We start from the raw sequence: 17,255 nt of genomic DNA on the forward strand, positions 1-17,255 counted from the left end.
GCTCCCTCGCTTGCCAGAGTCTGCGCCCCGTTCCGCTGCAGCTGCCACCCTCCCCCGGCGCACCCACTCCGAGCCATGCCGGCCCGCAGCGCCGCCTCGCAGCCCTCGCCGCCGCTCCTTGGGCGCTCCGCTCCGTCGCAGGGCGCAGCACCCGCCGTCGGCGCCTCGTCTCGCGCCCCGGGCAGCGCAGGCGCGTCGCCAGCGGGCACGCCACCTGCGGCCAGCAGCCAGGACCCGTTCCTCGCGCAGACTGCCGCCATCCCGCTCACCGAGGAGGATCGCCAAGAGGGCTACGATGTCGGACTCCTCAACGCCCGCCCGCGCGGCCGCCACTCGAACGACCTGGGCGGGCCTCTCGGCGAGTCGGACGATGACTACCAGGGCCGGGAGAAGTACGGCAGCGCAGGGCTCGCGCCGGTGCAGTCGCACGCGGGACTCGGCGAGGCGGCCGTCCCGGTCGGTATCCTCGGCGCGGGGGTGGGAGCTGGCGCTGGGCTCGGGCAAGTAGGGAGCGCACCGCCGGGAGTGTACGGTGCAGGAGGGTACGGCGCAAGCAGTGCGGCCGCCAAGGAGTACGGCGCCGACTCGGCGGGCGGTTACTCGGGCGCGACAGCGCAGGACGGGCACCGCCGGCCATGGTACCTGCGCCCGCTCACGCTCCTCATCCTCGCGCTATTCCTCGTCGCCGTTGCACTCGCCGTCGGGCTCGGCGTCGGCTTGTCCGAGCGCGACACCAACAACGACGACGCCCGTTCTCGCAACGACACTTTCCCCGGTAACCGCACGTCGACCCGCTCGCGTGGCACGAGCGAGTCTGTCACGTCGGGCACTGTCGTGCCGTCGACCGACACAGCGTACTGGGCTACGGCATCGACCGAGGACGCCGAGACCTCGTCCGACGCGCTCACCTCGATGCCGTCAAGCATCACCGCCGCCTCACCTGCCACGGCAACGAGCCTCGCCACGAGCGGCAACCTCCCTATTCCCGCCAACAGCTCGACCGTCATCAGCGGCAGCATCACCATCCCCGCCCTTTCCTCGACGCCCGAACCGTCCGTCAGCACCGCAAGTGCAGTGCGCCGCGTGCGACGAACACGGCTGTACCGCGAATAGCGGCCGTCCTCGCCTTCCTGCATTCGGGTCTTTCGGGTTCCAGGGTCATTTTTCGGTTGCTTGGAGACGTAGACGTCGTCGGACCGCCTCGGGCTCTCTGTCTCCCCTTTCCTCCTCGCGCCTGCGCCATCCTTCCTCTCCTCGTTCACGTTCACATTCCCCCTCGGTCGTACCTATGATACCCTCGCTCCCTAGCTTCGCTCCGTTCACCTTTCCCTCGTTGTCTTTTCTAGCTCCATCCGCCTCCCGCTCGCACCTGGTTATCGCCACGGACCCTCTCCCTCGCCATACTCGCAGCATTCTGTCCTCTGCCCTCGTTGCAATTCCTCCTTACTCGCCGTTTTTCTCTGCACCGTGTCACACTTTTCTTTCTCTCCGGCGGCCAGCTTCGCGTGCCGGTTCGGCGTGCGGGGCACTGTTCGTCGCGCAGGGCTTCGGCTGCCACGCGACGTCGCGGAATCTCCTTCTTGTCTCCTTCCGTTCCATCTCTTCCTGCCTGCAGGCTTGTTCTCGTGCTCGGGCAGCGCTCGTCTACTCCGCACTCTGCCTGTCGTCTGCTCGAGCCTCTCCGACGCGCTCATCGTCGCTTCCTTTGCCACGCCCCTTCGTCTCGCTCAGCGATCCCCCCGCTCACCTCGCTAGCGGTGCGACCGAGTTGCTCATGCTTCGTGCTAGAAGACGCTTCGCAATCGTCGTCACATCGTCTCGCATTGCCGCGCTCTGCAGTGCGGACCCCGGCTCGACTCGACGATGCTTGCTCGAAGGCACTGAAAATTGCACAAGTCGCGACCGAAACGCTACCTACACGAACGAATGAACGAGATCGAGTCCTGTACTTCTGGTCCGGTCACGCCGCAGGCATGTCCGTGAGCACCTGCTCGCCGTGCGCGTACGGGCCGTCGTCGAAGACGGTCGTGCGGCGCATGTCGCGCACCTCCATCTGGTCTGAGAAAGTGGTCGCGCGGTGCATGGACTGTGAAGGCGAGACTGACGTCAGCTCGAGAGTGCACACGGGGAGACTGCCGATAGGGAGGAGGAGCAGACGCACGGCGCGGTTGTCCCACCAGATCATGTCGCCGGGGGCGTACCAAGGCGCCGAGAAGACGTACTGCGCAACACGGTCGTGTCAACATTCCCGCGCAGCAGTGCGCAGGCGAGGAGGAGGCAGAGCACGCACCTGCGGCTTTGTGCAGTGGTCAATCAGTTCCCAAATGAGCTTCTGCGACTTCTCGAGGTCCCAAGCCTGGGGAGCGACGATACGCTTCGTGTGTGCCGCAATGAACAGCGTGTCGCGGCCGTCGGGTGCTTGCTGGACGAACCTGCAATGCGAGGAAGTCAGACTGAGCTCAACAAGAACGAACGAGCAGACGGGACGAGCGCACTTGTGGTACGCCGGCTGCTTGGAGGCAAGTTCGTGCACAGTCTGCGTTGCGAACTCCTCGGGAGCGGCGAGTTTGCGAGAATGCCAGAGACTGCGAAGAGCGAAAGGAGCAAGATCAGCGCATGCCTGGCTTTTGTAGCCTTCCATCCTCGTCTCGCGCCGTCAAGAAGGCTGGAATGACAGTCAGGCGACACAGAACGGGACTCACTCGCTCTCGATGATCAAGTCCTGCAGCTCGCGCTTCTTCTCGTCGGGCAGGTCATTGTAAGCACGCCTAGTGTCGGCAAAGTCGGTGTCGCCGCCCTCCTTAGGCACTGCGTGCGCCAGCAGCAACGAGTACTTTGAGCGGTGCTGGTTGAACTGCCGTAGCAAAAACGAAGGCGGAACAAGCACGGTTGAGCGCATTGTGCCGGAGTCAGTGAAGGTCCGGCTTCAGAACAAGCGCTGACACGCACCTGAGAATCGGTGTGCCAGAGCGCGTTGCCCCTAGAGGTAAGCGGCAGTCTACTGTCAGTCGGGAAGAAGGCATGAAGCAACGGCCGGACGGACTTGTTGTAGTTCCAGCGGCGCGTCCCGGCTTTGACCAGCGATCCGTCGAGATTGGTGTTGCCGGCGTCGAAGAGATGCCTAAAGTCCGCTCGTCAGCCCGAAGGAACGCACAATGGTTAGACAGAAATACAAGCTTACGGCGAACTGAACCGGTCCGGCTGGTCGGGTCCGTTGAACTGCAGGATTCGCAAGTCAGCGAGAGCCTGACGCTAGCTGTCGCATGCAGTGCACCTTGGGGCAGAATTCGAGCTCGCCGAGCTGCTTGGAGAAGGCCACATGGCGACCGTCGTCGAGGCCGGTGTTGCGGAAGATGAGTACCGCATACTTGTCCGAGATGGTGGTGAGCTGTCATTTATCTGCTGATCAGTCTACCCTCGCTGTCACAGTGCCGGGCAGGCAACACACCGTCTTGATCATGTCCTCCGGAAGAGGGACCTGGTCAAACGGCACGCCTGCGACTTCGGCGCCGAAGCCCTCGAGCACGGGCGTGACGGTGAAGGGCCCATAAATCTCTGTTTCGACGGCCATTGCGAGCGCTGTGTGAGAGAGGGAGCAGAAGACGACGAGCGGACGAGTGCCTTTTCCCCACTGGCCTTCTCAAAGTCCGACGGTGGCGTCCGCAGCCTTCCCCGCTGGCCTTAAGTCCTGAGCTTGTCTCCGCGTGGAGGGCCGGACGCCCTCGTGATCCCGCAAGCTGCTGTGACGCAAAGTGAGCCCAGGAAAGGCGGGTAAACCGCCGTCGAGCAGGCCGACGAGGAGAAAGGGGTCGCGCGACGGAGACCACGCGCTAAGTGCGCGCGACGGACGTATCGCACGGAGACAAGACCCAGGGTGGAGGTTCGAGAGTCTCGAAGGGTCCATTCGGAGCCTCGAGCGCCACATCGAGCCGAAGGTGTCGCTCGCTCATCCTCATCTTCCGCCGCCGCATGACCTCCAGCAGCGCCGGAAGCGCGTGCCGGTGGCTCGATTTACGCGTCTTGGCGTTCGTCCCCGCCCTTCAATCCCCAGGAACGGCGTGAGAGATGGCGTCTCCGAGTTCCTGGCCCCGCTATCCGGCTCGTTGCTGGCGTTTTCTGCGGAGCCCTGCTGTTCTGCGTTCTTCTCCTCAGCTTCCTGCTTTCTTTGTCTCGCCGGACTTGGGCATCGCGAGCATCTCGCGTCCCCTTCCTCGGCTCCTCGATCGCAGACTTCGACATGGTTGGCTTTGCTGGCCGCGGCGCCGCTGTGGCTGGGCTTCCGCAGACGGCGTTCAGACACAATATTCGGGCGTTTGTCCTCACACTGTTCGTCGGCTTCGGCACGTTTCAGTACAACCTCGACACGAGTGCGCTGCGCTGTTTCCTCACTTATACGCGCGGGCATCACCGACGAGCCGCCACTCACTCCCACAGCTATCATCAACGGCTTCCAGGCCATGCAGGGTATGCATCAATAGGCTCCGGAACGACAGCCAGATGGGCAAAATCTGACATTCCCTGTTCAAACACAGGCTTCCTGCGCGTATTTGGCGACCCGGCCCCGTCGGGCAAGTACGTAATCGACAAGACGTTTCAGCAACTCATCACATCGCTCCTCCAAGTCGGTCTCATCTTGTCGTCCATCCTCATCGGTCCCTTCTCTCGCTACTGGGGTCGCCGCGCAGGCTTTTTTGTGGTGAGTGCCTTTGTCCTGCTTATTTTGTATCTTCTTGGCGATGCTGGCAGAACTATTGCGATATACGCGCGGGCAGTGCTGCTTGCGCTGCTAGTTGATCTCGTCATCTGGCCCCTTGCTGGCGCCGCTTCCGAATTCCGCTTACCTGTGTGTCTTGCAGGCGTCTGTGATTGGTGTCGTCGCACTCCTCATCCAGGAGTTCGTCACAACGCGCGAGCCCGTGTACATCGGTCGACTGCTCCTCGGCATGTCGAACGGAGCCTACGGTGCGTGACTTTCCGTCCTTATTTTGCGCTAATAGAACACGTCAGGTGCCTCGCCGCCAGCATGCACGGTCTCTGAGAAGCATATCACTCTTTTGCTGACCAATGGGCCTTCGTGCTTGCAGTCAACCTCGTCGTCCTCTGGATTTCTGAGACGGCGCCCTCACACCTTCGCGCACCGTTTGTCTCGTCCTTCCAGATCTTCCAGGGTCTCGGCGGTATCGTCGGTGCCGTCATCTCTAAGCAGTTCGCCACTCGGATGGACAAGCTCGCATACCAAGCGCAGCTGGTCGTCCTCTTTGCCGTGCCGCTCTGGTGCGCTCGCACTCTCACACACTCTTGACTCACTTCCGGCGCTGAGCTGATGTCTGTCATGGCAGGTTCATGATCTACGCCTGGTTCATGCCCGAGTCGCCACGCTGGTTGGCCACTCAAGACCGTCTCGACGATGCCACTCGCTCTCTTCGCCGCATTCGCGGCCCACGATACGCCGAGGAGCACATTCAAGTCGAGATCACCGCTATCAAGGACGCGATCGCAGCCGAAAAGGCGGCACAGGAAGGCGCCTCGGTTCTCGACATTTTCCGCGGAACGGATCTTCGTCGTACGGTTCTTGCGTCGTGCTGCGCGACCATGCATGCCTCTTCTGGCATCAACTTCCGTGAGTTTTGTCATCTGGACAGTCCGGATCTGGCTCAGGAGAAGGGGCCGCACTGCCGCTCCTGTTGTTTCTCCCATGCTTCCGCTTCCCATGTTACCTCTCGGGCACCTCGTGCTGACCTTACACGTTATGCAGTGGTCGGCTACTCGACTATATTCTTTCAGAGCAAGTAACATTGTCCTCCATTCTTCCGCGACAAGTGAAGGCGGTCTCACCGCTGACTTGCCCTTCGCCCTCGCAGTTGCTCAACCCGGCTCCGAGTCCGACTCTCCCCCTTCAAATGCTTACGTACTTCGATACTGACCTTACTTTTGCTCACAGCGCTTTCCGGAACACGAGTAGGTGTCTCCTCCGAGCACCACCGTCGCTTCACGGCTTACTTTGTTTTACCTCCGCAGTCATTCTCAAGGTCTGCGGCTTTGCCGGCGCACTCGTCTCGCCCTTCCTTGCCCGTCGCTTTGGACGCAAGCACATCCTGATCGCCGGCTTCGCCATAATCACAACCTGCTTCCTCATCATCGGGGCTGTCAATGAGAAGTACCCGACCAACGGCACTAGCGGAGCTAGCCAATCGGCCGGAGCGGCCATGCTTGCGTTTGTGAGCATCTACGAGTTTGTACGTCACCTCCACGCCATCAGTTGGAGCAGGAGGGGCCCTGATCCGCTTCTTCCGCCTCTCTCTCTCTCCCGCACGGCTTTCAATGACTCTCAATCCGCTCCACCACTCTCCACGGGTCTTTTAGACGTATAACTGGAGCGCTGGACCAATCGCATGGGCCGTCGCAGTGCGTCTGATCGATTTCACGACGAAGCAGAGGAGGCTCATAACTGAACGAGTTCTTACAGGCGGAGATCCCTTCGAACCGTCTCCGCTCGCTCACTATGGGCTTCGCAATGGGTGTTGGCTTTGTCGCGGTACGCTTGGCCTGTCAGACGCTCCTGTTTCGTCGGACATGAAGCTGACTGCGCTCCCCGCTCCTCAGGCGTGGTTGACCGGTGAGCTCACGACTTTACTCGAGTACACTGACAGTCTACTGACTCAGGCGCAAACAGTGTTCACCACCCCGCGCTACCTGAACGAGCTCGGTGTTCGTGTCGCATGGATCTGGATGCCCTCGGCGTTCCTCACCTTGCTCTTCCTCATCTTCTTCCTTCCCGGTGCGCTTCCTTCTCGTACACCCCGAGTTCATGTTCAATGCTTGTGCGGACCAGCAGCTGAGCTTCCTTGACGCGCAGAGACGCAAGGCCGCACGCTCGAAGAGATCGACCAACTCTTTGCCCTCCGTGTCAGCGCTTGGAAGTTCAAGAACTACAAACTCGAGGGCGCGCCTACTATCATCAAGGGTCGCGATTTCGACAACCGCAGCGATGGTGAGAAGGAAAAGGCTGAGGAGAGCCGCGAAGAGGAGGCCCGGGTCGCAATGGTCTGATCCTCCTCTTTCTGTCACTGTAGTTCCGCTCTTTACACTGGCCCATGGGGCGCAGCATCCATCATTTTGTGTACAGGACAGTCTAAACCGGTTTGTTGCGCACTTTGTATCGTGAACTTCTCTGTGTGCGTCTCGACATGTTCTTGCTGCGTTTTGGGAGCGTCTCGCAGGCAGGGAAGCCGGTCTGACGACTAGGAGAAATCGAGCATGTCTAATACTCAAAGAGCTCTACTGCTGCCGCACACCGTCCAACAACACCTCCTTCACATCGTCCGCTGCGTCACTTGCAGTGCGCCAGTCCTCCCTGGCAGTCGCAAATCTGCCGTCCAGCCCGCTGCTGGAGCTCTTGTAGATACTCGCGTCGAGACTCGCGCGCAAGCTCGTTGCAGCGCTGTGCGCGCGCCGCAGCCTGTCGCCGTCCACCTGCGAGCACGACTCGCTCTCACTCGCAATGGTCGAGAGGCGGCGAACGAGGCGGCCATCCGACATGCGCACGTAAATGATCGCGCCCTGGGTCGAGCCGGACGAGCCGTGGCGAGAGTGTGAGGACGAAGCGGGATCGTCGGAGGGAAAAGACGGAAGATTGACGGGAGTTGCACACGAGGTATCGATGTCACAAGTTGCAGCAGCGGTGGAAACGGCGACAGATTGAGCCAGGTTGTCCGACGGCAGGAGCGGCACGCTTGATCCAGCTGACCCGGTCGACTACCGTTTCGTCGAGCGCGAGATGAACGAGGACGGCGAGGAGGAGCGCATTCCGTCAAAAAGCGGACGATAGTCGTCGCCGGTCTCCGCGTGGGTCCACCAGCTCGTCGGCACGCCATCCTGCGGAGGCCTGTCGGCGGCGCCGTACGTCGATGTCGCGGATCTTCCCAAGTCGGCGAGCCGCGCTTCGTCTCCTGCCGCACCGGCCTTCTCCGGTGCGTCGTCTCCCTTCTCGTCCTCTGAGAGAGGAGCGCTGCCGAAGCGCGGCACGCCCATCAGCCAGCCCATCCCGGTCCACAGCTTCGCGCCGACCCAGGCGGCGACCCCTCCACTTGCGCCCGGCGCATCCGCCGCCGTATCTGCCGCTCGCGCACCATGTCGCGCGCTGGAGTAGCTCCATGCGCCATCGGAAGCTTCGGCATAGTATGCCGCGCGGTCTGGCATAGCGGGCAGTCGATCCGGGTCGAAGATGCGGGCGGGCGGAACGGACGATGTCGCTGGCGGGACGGCGCGGTCGAGCGGGATGAGGCGGGCGCGGTGGCGCTCGAGGAGGGACGCGAGCTCGGAGGAGGGGACCTGCGTGGGCGAGATGATCGAGGCTGTGACGAGGGCGAGGCTGTAGCGGCGGAGCGAGACGAGCCACGCGAGCTGCGTTGCGTTGCAACAGTCAACGTAGCTCAGAGAAACTGTGCAAGAGCAGAACGCACAGACACGGGAACAGTCAGGATGAGGCGCACGGCCGCCGCAATGCTCCACCCTTTCCACCCCTCTGCGAGACACGCGTCTCCCTTCTCCGCAATGAGCCACGAGACGTCGACGCCCCAGTCGCAACGGTCGTTGAGAGTATCGCGCCAGACAAAGGAGAGAATAAAGTTGATGAGGGCGAGGGCGAGATGCAAGAAGGACGAGATGGCGGCGCTGGCGAGTGCGAGGCGCGAGAGAATCGATATACGATGAGACTGCAGGTCAAACAAATGAGTGGGAGGCTTCAGCAGAGATCAGCTTCGAAGCGTACACGGAGGAAGGCAAGCACAAACACCCAGAGCAGCAGCACGACGAGCCAAGCGCTCATCTCGACCCACCTGACCTTGCCCCTCCCGCTCCCGCCGCGCTCGATCAGCGCCCAGCACGTCTCGACTTGGTACCACGCCGTGACAACGAGGACGAGGAGCGAGAGCACGCCGGCGACGTAGCCCGTGCGGCGGCGGCGCTTCTGCGCGCGCGAGAGGCGCAGGCGGCGCAGTTCTTGGAGGAAGAGGTCAGCTTGTGACGTAGCCATCTGCAAACTAGAAGGGGAACGCACCGACAACACCAAAGTCTGCACCCGGAACCACGATCATCGTCTCCCTCGCGCCGTCTCCGTCTCCCAACTCGCCGCCAAGAATGGCGGATACCTCTTCATCCCGCAAAAACTCGTCGTCGAGCGGTATGTCCCGACTCAGCAGCTCGGCAAACGAGTGCCTCGAGGTCCAATCTTGCGAAACGACGCTAGCGCGATCGGGTGCGACGGGCGAATGCGAGGGGGCGGATGCAGGAAGGTGCGGAGCGGGCGACGGCGACGGTTCGAGGCGGGAAAAGCGGCGAGGTGGAAGCGTAGTGAGGCCGTCGGGGTCGGCGGAGGCGCTTGCCGAGAATCGAGCCGAGGCGGACGAAGCTGAGCGGAAGAAGGACGAGAGGGACATGGTTTCGGTGGCCGGAAGGAGGTCGTGAAAGTTCGTTCAAGTCGTGAAAGGGTCGTCAAAGTCGTCAAAGAGTCCGTCCGTAGCAGCTCAAGTCATGCGAGGCGAGAGCAGCCTCGAGCTCCTGTCTTCAGAGTTGAGGCGGCGCTGAAAAACCTCTGACGCCTAGCGCAAGACGGCCTGTCCGCCGCTCGCCGCGAGCTGCCAGAACAGGCAGGGCGGGGAGGGCAGACCGAGAGAGGAGACAAGAGGAGAGGTGCGCGGGAACGGGGACCCGAGACGAGAGGAGCGTGCGCGAACCGAGATGGGACCGTCGTCATCGATCGTGCGGCGAGCACGCATGGGAAATCCAAGTCGTCCTCAGCGTACTCGATGAACGGCTCGACGAAGAGGGAGTTGGAAGGATGCTGACGCGGAAGCATCTCGTAGAACCAGCCACAGAAGCGGATGTCCCACATGATATGCTGAATGCCGTCTACACGAATCGTCCGATCTGCTCTCCGACCTACAAGTCGGCAGATACAGAAGCTCGACGAGTCAGCACATGTGCACTGCGAATGGCGAAAGGTGCAACTCGAGGAGAACGCACCTTGACCACCGTCTCGAGTTTTGCCTCCGAGTTGGCGAGAAGGTCCGCGTCCCACTTGACGAGCCCTGGAGGGAACACGGCGATGACCGTCGAGCCGCTGCGTCAGACGAAGAAGGGCCTGAGGATCAGCGAAGACTGCTCAACTAGCCGAGATAACTCAATCGCCGTTGCGACGCACCCATATGCTGCGGATCAGAACGCAAGTCAATCGTAATCTCTCGCTCTGGTCCGAGCAATGAATACCGCAGCAACGCACCGAAGTACCCAAACTCGTCCGCCCGCTTCACCTCTTGCACCTCTTCAACGGTCCGGCGGATACTGCCGACGAGCATCGCGCCGATCTGGACGAACGCAACGGGTACCGACTGGCCTTTCGGTCGCGGAGTGTGCAGGACGGTCACTGCACGCGAGGGGGTCAATCAGGCGTCGAGGAGAAGGGGACGAGTGGACGCACCGTCGCGCCGGTTCTTGGTAAAGACATCCAGGTCGGAGTTGACTGTCACGGGGTTGACGGTCTGTCGTGCCATCAGTGTGCGTCAGTCGACCGACAAAGCGGCAGCCCGGCGCGTTGCGATGTTGGCGCAGCCCGCCGAGCACCGCGGAGGCTATCTGGCCCGGATTGACGCACATAGTACGAGCCCTCAATGCTCGTGGTCGCGCCCACCGTGCCCGAGACGGGCGCATGATATCGGTGGTAGTCGGCGGGCGCGAGGCGGAAGATGGCAATCTCGCCATTTTCGAATTGCGACGCGAGTGCGGCGTCCCCGAGGAGGTCTGGGACGGTGAAGTGCTTTCCCTGTGTATGGCGGAGATGTTGTCAGTCAGCATCGTGCTGTTGCGGCCGATACGGTCCGGCACGAGTGACACTGCGGCGCACTTTGATCCAGAAAGACATTGCTGCGTCGATCGATTCGAACACGGTCAAGCGGCAGTCCGCGGCGCTCGAGATGACGTCCGGGTCGTCTGGATGCGCAGGCGGACGCGCGTCGGGCTTAAGTTTGCGCTGCGCAACGAACTCGAGAGGGTGAGTTGCCTCCTATTCGTCGACGCTCAGAAGGAAATGCCGCTCGGAAAGCAACGCTTCGACCTCGCGCGCCCATCGACGCAACTCACGTAGAAGAACTCGTTGAACGTCTTGTACGCCTTGAGGTCGGGCTCGAGCAGCGCGCTCGTGTCGATTGCATACGTCTTGACGAACGCCTCGATGTGCGGCGTCGCGTTGGTCGGCGAGTCGAACGCGATGCCCTGCTTGATCGATTGTTGCTGTCGTCACAACCCGTGTCAGCCTTCTCTTCCGTCAACGGACGACGGGAAGCAAAGCGAGCCCAGGAAGGGAGCGAAACCGCACCTTGAGCAGCTCTTCGACGCGCTTCATCCCGAGCACGCGCGCCTGTTCCCTCCCATGGTACAGCGCCTGCATCCCAATGCGGACATACAGCGGCATACTCTCCCACGCCCTCGGCGGGTCGGGCCCGCGCGCGGCTGCGACATAGGTCCCGAGGTGGTAGGACGCCGCGACGCGCTCGATGCCGGGGACGAAGCGGTGCAGCCACGAGTGCTTGACGCCTGCTCAGAGGGGAGCCGTCGCAGTGAGCGCGGCGAGAAAGACGGAACGGATCGGAGAGGAGGCGGACCAGTGTGCGCGGGCGTGTGGATGTCGAGGTCTTGCGGCTCTTGGTCTGGGTCGTGCGTGAGCCCGTCGAGGGCGTTCTGTGTCGTTCACGGTGCACGAGCGCGGATCCAGCGACGAGAAGTCAGCGTGAGAGATGAAGGCGAGCCGAAGGTGGGGCAGCGCGAGAGCGCAGACGCAGCTGAGACGCACAGCGTAGTCTTCCGTAGAGGCCTCGGCGTGCTCAGGCTCGAGCTGCGGTTCCATCCTGGCTAGCAGTCTCAGCGGGAGGGAAGGAGACGAAGCGAGTGCGGTTGGAAAGGGCTGGCTCGCTGCGGTGACGCCGATTGCAACTCTCGCAGCACACTCAGGCGGACTTTCCACAGACTCGTTACAGTCTCGTGAGTATAACAGATGCGCGCACGTCGCTCGGGCGAGACATTTTTACCCACCCCATTCCTCCTCGTCCCTCCTTCTCCCCCTCTCCCCCTCCTCCTCACTCTCACTCCCGCTCCGGCTCTCTCCTCCTTCCCCATCCCCGTCCGCTTCGCGCGCCAGCACCACCGCCGTCCCCGGCGACCCGGCCAAGAGGTAACCGCCTCCGAGCGTCAAGCTAAGCTTGCGCGCGCGCGGCCCCGCCGCCACTGCTGGTGCGCCGTCGAGGTGCACGCCGAGGAGCTGCATCCCCTGCGTGCGCGTAGGTGCGCCTCCTTCCCGCGCCCGGCCGGTCAAGTGGAGCGGGGTGGGCGAGGGCTGAGAGGAAGGGTGCGAGGCGGGAAGGTGCAGCGCTGGAGCCGCGTGCCGGGGGCGGTCAGTCGTCGGTGAGGTGGGAGGGGCGCTGTCTGCGTCCTGGCGAGAAGGAGGAGAGTCGGCGCGAGGGTCGCGGGTGAGGAGGTAGACGCCTGTTTCGCAGCGCAGAGGATCAGCCTCGGCAAATCCCAAGAAAGAACGAGGCTCAGAACGCACCCGCGCCCGAGATGAGCGTTCCGAACCCAAAGTTGAGCAATGAGGGCGCCGGGACGCCCTCAAAGTCGCGGTACAGGAGCGCCGAGCCGCAGATGGTCGACAGCGCAAACGTGATGTACTGGATCGGGATGACGACGCGGCTCTCGAACCGCTGCAGCGCCTTGTTGACAAAGTTGACCTGCACGAGCGCCGTGCTGACGAGGACGACGAGGACGGCCCAAGTGATCCAGTAGCGGAACCTGCGCGAGCCGAGATCGGATCAGCGCCTGCGAAGACTTTGCATCGTATAGACGGGACGCACATGCGGAGGAAGTACAAGTTGAGGAAGCCCGAGATGGCCTTGGTCGACAGGACGGTGAACGCGCCCGCGAGCGCGCACAGCGAAAGGTCGACGAGGACGTAGCGGTCGCCCCACTTTGTCCGGCTCAGGTACGCGAGGCCGCTCATGCAGGTGCAGCAGACGAGCGCGTACGAGACGAAGAGCGGCTGGGAGATGGCGGCGAGGAACTCATCCGGTGTGAGCTGCGTGGGTAAAGAGTCGGCACTCGGCGGCGAGGATTGGACGGGAAGCTCGACGCACCTTTTTGTCGCTGGACCGCGAAGCGTACACGACAGTCACGCCACCTAGAATTGCCACCGCTACACCGAGGAGATCTTTTCGTCGAAAGGGCTGCGGGTGAACGGCGTGAGTAGGGCTGGACTCGCACGCGGAAGAGGGTGTGTCATACCTCGCGGACAATGAGCGGAGCGAGGAACACATTGGCGACCAGGGTGGTCAGTCCCAGCTGCGTCACAGGGTCAGCTTCTTGTCAACGAGGTGTCGAGGAGGAACAGAACGCACAGGAGCGACGACCGAGGGCGGGGCAAAGCCATACGCGAGAAAGTTGGCGAACTCGCCGAGGTTGAGGAGGACAAAGCCGAGGAGCCAGAGCGGGTTGCGCACAAAGCCCTTGTCAAGACGGGGCTTTCTGCGTCTCGAGGCCGAGCGGTCCCTCTTGGTCGGGGTGCGCGGAGGCGAGTGCGGCGGGGATTCCGACACGACGGGGAGGACGACCTGGACTTGCGGGCGGCCTCGGTCGGCGGGAACGGGGTCGGAGAGGCTCCGTTCAAGGGTGGGCTTGGTCGTGACGATGAGCGGCGTGCGCTCGTGCGGGTGCGCGGGACGGGGACGAGGTCGGCCGCGAAGTGGGGACGAGGAAGGTCCGTCTCGCCGCGAGCGCTTGAGGTGGGCGAGTCTGCGGGTGAACCAGGCTATGTTCAGTACGGCCAGCTACCCCGCTCCGCCCACGGGGAGCACATACCGCTGTGTGTTGAGTCCAGCTGCGATGAGGACGGAAGCGACGACGGCGAGTCCGACGCCGATCAGGGTCGCCGTGCCTTCGCTGGACGGGGCCCGTGCAGCGTGTGCGTCCATCCGCTGGTCAGCCCTGCCCTCCCTGTCAGCAGGAGGACGTGGTCGGCGGGGGAGAGGTTGGCCGAGTCCTCTCTTGCTCCTCGTCCTTGTCCGCTGTCTGCCCTGCGAGGACTGCGGGCGATGCTCCCGAGCCAGCAGCTGCCCAGACGGGCCCGCGCTCTTCCCCACGACGATGCAGACCTCGCACCGCCGCGCGCTGTCCCCACCTCGCCGAGACCGACAGCTGCACCTGCTCCCCCACGGCAGCAAGCGCAGCAGAGCGCGGTTGAGCCCGTGCAGACGTGCTGGATCTGCTACACCGACTCGCTCGAGGAGCCCGACCGCCGCCTCGTGCACGCGTGCTCGTGCTCGCTCGTCGCCCACCCCGACTGCCTCCTCGCGTGGCTCACCACCCAGGCCGCCACCCAGGCCCAGGCCCCGCGCTGCCCCGTCTGCGCAGCGAGCATCACCGTCCGCGAGCGCACCAGCGACGCCCTCCGCCTCTACCGCCGACTCCGCGCCCAGGCCGACCGCGCGAGCCTCGCCGTCGCCGTCGGGGGCGTCGCCGCGAGCGCGTGGTTCGTCGCCGCAGCCTACGGCGCATGGGCACTCAAGGTCTTCATGGGCGACCACGTCACCCAGGCCCTCTTGCTCCGCCACGAGAACGGCCTCCCCTGGCGGTACTGGCGTGCGTCTCTCCCGCTTTTCTTGTCCTTCGCTGTCCAAAGTCACCCTGACCCGCACTGGAACACCCGCAGTCAATCTCCCGCTTATCCCCTTCACCCTCGTCCTCTCCCGCACACCCCTCATCGACTCGCTCCTCCCCTTCCTCCCGCTGACCCTCGTCCTCTCCACCCACGCGCACTCGTCGCCCGCGCTCTGGGACCCCGTCGGGCTCGACGACCTCACGCTCCGCTACCCGCCCTCGCCGACGCTCACCGTCTGCCTCCTCCCCTGGCTCCGCCTCGCCTACCTCCGCCTCCGCCACCGCGTCTTCCACGCCGTCCTCGGCCGCAAAAAGCGCTACCGCGGCCTCGCCGGCGTCTTTGAAGAGGCGGCAGAAGACGACGCCGCCGCGGCTGATATCCTCGCCGCTGGCGGCGCAGAAGGGCAGGAGAGGCGCAGGGGCGCAGAGGCGCTCGAACTCGTCGCGACGATCGAGGTCGAAGTCGACGACGCCGCTGCGGGTGCCGACGCCCACGGTCGCGCGCGGAGAGAAGAAGGCGAGGGAGCCGCGGCGGCGCAGCACCCTCCCGCGCCCGCCGCCGCGGCCGCCCAGCCCGCGCTCGGCGGCGGCCCGCAGACCGTCTCCTCGCGCCTGCGCGTCGGGCTCGGGCGCCTCACGTCGCTCGTGCTCGGCGCGCTCGCCTTCCCCGCCCTGTCTGCGCTCGCCGGCTCGGCGCTCTTCTACCTCGCCGCGCGCGGCGACCCGTCCCTGCGCGCCGTAAGGCTCTTGCGCCGCGCCCTCGGCGTCAGCGCACTCCTCGCGGCCACTTCTTCCCCTGCCTCGTCGGGCGCGAGGGGCGCGGCCGCGAGCTGGTTCGGCGCAGGGTGGATCCGCCAGCTGACGCAGGCGCCCGCGGGCCGCCGCGCAGGCGCGCTCGTCGTCGACCCCAAGTGGGTCCGCAACACCCTCGGCGCAGGGCTCGTCCTCGTCCTCCGCGACGCGGTCGAGCTCACGGCGGGCGTGCTCGAGAACCGCAGGAGGGCGAGCAGGACCATCGTCGAGACGCCGTTCAGGCCTGGGAGAGACGCGGAGGACGAGGCGACGACTTCGAGTGCGGGGCGGGACGGGAACGGGAGAGAGGCCGTCGTGCACAACTTTCTCTGAGCGTGTTGCCGTCGTCGCGTGTTTGTTGCCAACCTTGCGCTCTCTTTCGGTCCCCTCGTCACAGTCTGCCGAGCAATGGGAGAGAAAACCCGTTCTCCTCAAGAAGCATTGACGGAAGAGGTAAGGAGAATCTTGGCTAAGCGACAGGTGCCGGAACGCTGAAGCGGACTTGCGAAGGTCCTCTAGTCTCGCATCTCTCACCCCTGAACCGCTCGTCTTGACGCGAGCAGCCAGCGGTAAACGGTGAAGCGAGAAGTACTTCAGATGCGCGAGCTGGAGAAGAAGCGCGAGACGGCATGAGAGGTTGTTCTATTGCAAAGAACGGAACAACGCGGAACGATGCGGCTCAGGCGGTTCAAGCGGGTCGTGGCGGGGCGGCCTGCAGCTGCGTTCGCACCGGATGAGCCTCGCTAGACTGAGTATGATGACGGGACTGACTCGCGCGTACCTCAGTGGTCATAGCTGCGCGCCTCGAGAAGAAGCGCGCCATTGTCAAGCTGGCTAAGCGGTTTCCAGCCCACCCAGCCCCACTCCGACGTGTCGATGCGACCGTATCCCCAAAATTCGGCGATTTCCTGGAGCAGGTCGAGCACGGTGATGCCGCGGGTACAGTCGATGGGGAAGTGCAGCGAGTGCTTCGTGTAACGCGCGCCAGGCTCCATGTTGACGACGAGATGCGAGATGGCCGGCCGCGTGATGAAATGCTTGAGGAGCTTGCGGTGCTTCAAGTTGTCCAGTTGCTCGCGATCCCAGTAGTCCGTCTCGCCGCGGCTGAACTCAAGCTGGGCACTGTCGCCGCTCACATGGAGCCAGTCGAACATGCCGAGCGCCGGGTGGATCTTGTACTTGTGAGGCTTGTACATCTTGTGGGCGAGGCCTTTGCGGAAGAGGATGCGGTCGAGCGAATCGTCCTGTGGCAGCGAGCCGACTGCGATTAGACGAGCGACGACAAGACAAATGAGCTCGCGCGCACGTAGAACCACTCCCGCCACTTCTTGCAGACCCTCTCGACCTTGAGTAGCTGTCTGTAGCTGAGCCGCGTGAAGATGGCGAGAGCGAGCTCGGAGGGGAGGCGGTCGAACGGCGAGCTCATCGTGCCGCTGGAAGGGTGGAGAAGCTCGAGGACAAGTCTGTACGAGTCTGCTCAACACTCGAGAACTCGGTCGAGCGAGAAAGGCAGCGAAGGAAAGAGCGAGTGAGGGGAAGGAGGCGAAGCTGCGAAACTCCCGCGTGCATCCATCGTCTCGGCAGCGCGACATCATGCTCTCGCCCTCCTGCCGAGCTCACGTCGGTCTCTGCGACTCTCAGCAGCGTGGCCCCTGAATTCGACATGGCGGCGTGACTCGCTCGTGCTGCAAAGCCCCGCGAATGTGCTTGAGAAGGCCTCGCTAGCTCGCATCGTGTGCTGCTTCCTTATTCGGTCAGGACAAGGT

The 17,255-nt window shown here is 63.6% G+C and overlaps 8 protein-coding genes across 8 annotated transcripts; 3 read left to right on the plus strand and 5 right to left on the minus strand.

Moving 5' to 3' along the window:
- Positions 1-75: 75 nt before the first annotated feature.
- Positions 76-1,113, plus strand: JCM10292_006544 (uncharacterized protein; the record flags this gene model as incomplete). The annotated part of the gene is made up of 1 exon (XM_076651835.1): positions 76-1,113. One exon carries the CDS (start codon positions 76-78, stop codon positions 1,111-1,113), a length of 1,038 nt encoding a protein of 345 aa, XP_076502617.1.
- Positions 1,114-1,960: 847 nt separating this feature from the next.
- JCM10292_006545 (TauD/TfdA dioxygenase family protein) lies at positions 1,961-3,571 on the minus strand (the record flags this gene model as incomplete). The annotated part of the gene is made up of 10 exons (XM_076651836.1): positions 1,961-2,086; positions 2,162-2,221; positions 2,291-2,432; positions 2,496-2,585; positions 2,703-2,854; positions 2,950-2,980; positions 3,044-3,121; positions 3,182-3,219; positions 3,275-3,388; positions 3,449-3,571. The coding sequence occupies 10 exons, from the start codon at positions 3,569-3,571 to the stop codon at positions 1,961-1,963; spliced, it is 954 nt and encodes a 317-aa protein (XP_076502618.1).
- A 666-nt stretch (positions 3,572-4,237) lies between these two features.
- On the plus strand, positions 4,238-7,050 carry JCM10292_006546 (uncharacterized protein; the record flags this gene model as incomplete). The annotated part of the gene is made up of 15 exons (XM_076651837.1): positions 4,238-4,367; positions 4,435-4,464; positions 4,533-4,696; positions 4,857-4,962; positions 5,085-5,274; positions 5,340-5,620; positions 5,756-5,785; positions 5,862-5,880; positions 5,942-5,958; positions 6,019-6,236; positions 6,364-6,405; positions 6,467-6,535; positions 6,604-6,616; positions 6,674-6,778; positions 6,857-7,050. 15 exons carry the CDS (start codon positions 4,238-4,240, stop codon positions 7,048-7,050), a joined length of 1,608 nt encoding a protein of 535 aa, XP_076502619.1.
- Positions 7,051-7,755: 705 nt separating this feature from the next.
- Positions 7,756-9,437, minus strand: JCM10292_006547 (uncharacterized protein; the record flags this gene model as incomplete). The annotated part of the gene is made up of 4 exons (XM_076651838.1): positions 7,756-8,403; positions 8,463-8,714; positions 8,771-9,000; positions 9,059-9,437. 4 exons carry the CDS (start codon positions 9,435-9,437, stop codon positions 7,756-7,758), a joined length of 1,509 nt encoding a protein of 502 aa, XP_076502620.1.
- A 472-nt stretch (positions 9,438-9,909) lies between these two features.
- Positions 9,910-11,899, minus strand: JCM10292_006548 (uncharacterized protein; the record flags this gene model as incomplete). Its single annotated transcript, XM_076651839.1, has 11 exons — positions 9,910-9,939; positions 10,024-10,120; positions 10,202-10,208; positions 10,280-10,423; positions 10,478-10,538; positions 10,652-10,819; positions 10,901-11,026; positions 11,137-11,286; positions 11,372-11,589; positions 11,658-11,733; positions 11,846-11,899. The coding sequence occupies 11 exons, from the start codon at positions 11,897-11,899 to the stop codon at positions 9,910-9,912; spliced, it is 1,131 nt and encodes a 376-aa protein (XP_076502621.1).
- A 177-nt stretch (positions 11,900-12,076) lies between these two features.
- Positions 12,077-14,012, minus strand: JCM10292_006549 (uncharacterized protein; the record flags this gene model as incomplete). Its single annotated transcript, XM_076651840.1, has 7 exons — positions 12,077-12,534; positions 12,599-12,837; positions 12,900-13,120; positions 13,179-13,268; positions 13,327-13,383; positions 13,440-13,833; positions 13,900-14,012. The coding sequence occupies 7 exons, from the start codon at positions 14,010-14,012 to the stop codon at positions 12,077-12,079; spliced, it is 1,572 nt and encodes a 523-aa protein (XP_076502622.1).
- A 120-nt stretch (positions 14,013-14,132) lies between these two features.
- On the plus strand, positions 14,133-15,822 carry JCM10292_006550 (uncharacterized protein; the record flags this gene model as incomplete). Its single annotated transcript, XM_076651841.1, has 2 exons — positions 14,133-14,679; positions 14,750-15,822. 2 exons carry the CDS (start codon positions 14,133-14,135, stop codon positions 15,820-15,822), a joined length of 1,620 nt encoding a protein of 539 aa, XP_076502623.1.
- Positions 15,823-16,271: 449 nt separating this feature from the next.
- On the minus strand, positions 16,272-16,915 carry JCM10292_006551 (F-box protein; the record flags this gene model as incomplete). Its single annotated transcript, XM_076651842.1, has 2 exons — positions 16,272-16,733; positions 16,796-16,915. The coding sequence occupies 2 exons, from the start codon at positions 16,913-16,915 to the stop codon at positions 16,272-16,274; spliced, it is 582 nt and encodes a 193-aa protein (XP_076502624.1).
- Between the last annotated feature and the right edge of the window lie 340 nt (positions 16,916-17,255).

This window comes from Rhodotorula paludigena (genome assembly GCF_050403205.1).
Source record: "Rhodotorula paludigena JCM10292 DNA, Rt_paludigena_JCM10292v1_ctg58, whole genome shotgun sequence".
In the NCBI taxonomy this organism is placed as follows: domain Eukaryota; kingdom Fungi; phylum Basidiomycota; class Microbotryomycetes; order Sporidiobolales; family Sporidiobolaceae; genus Rhodotorula; species Rhodotorula paludigena.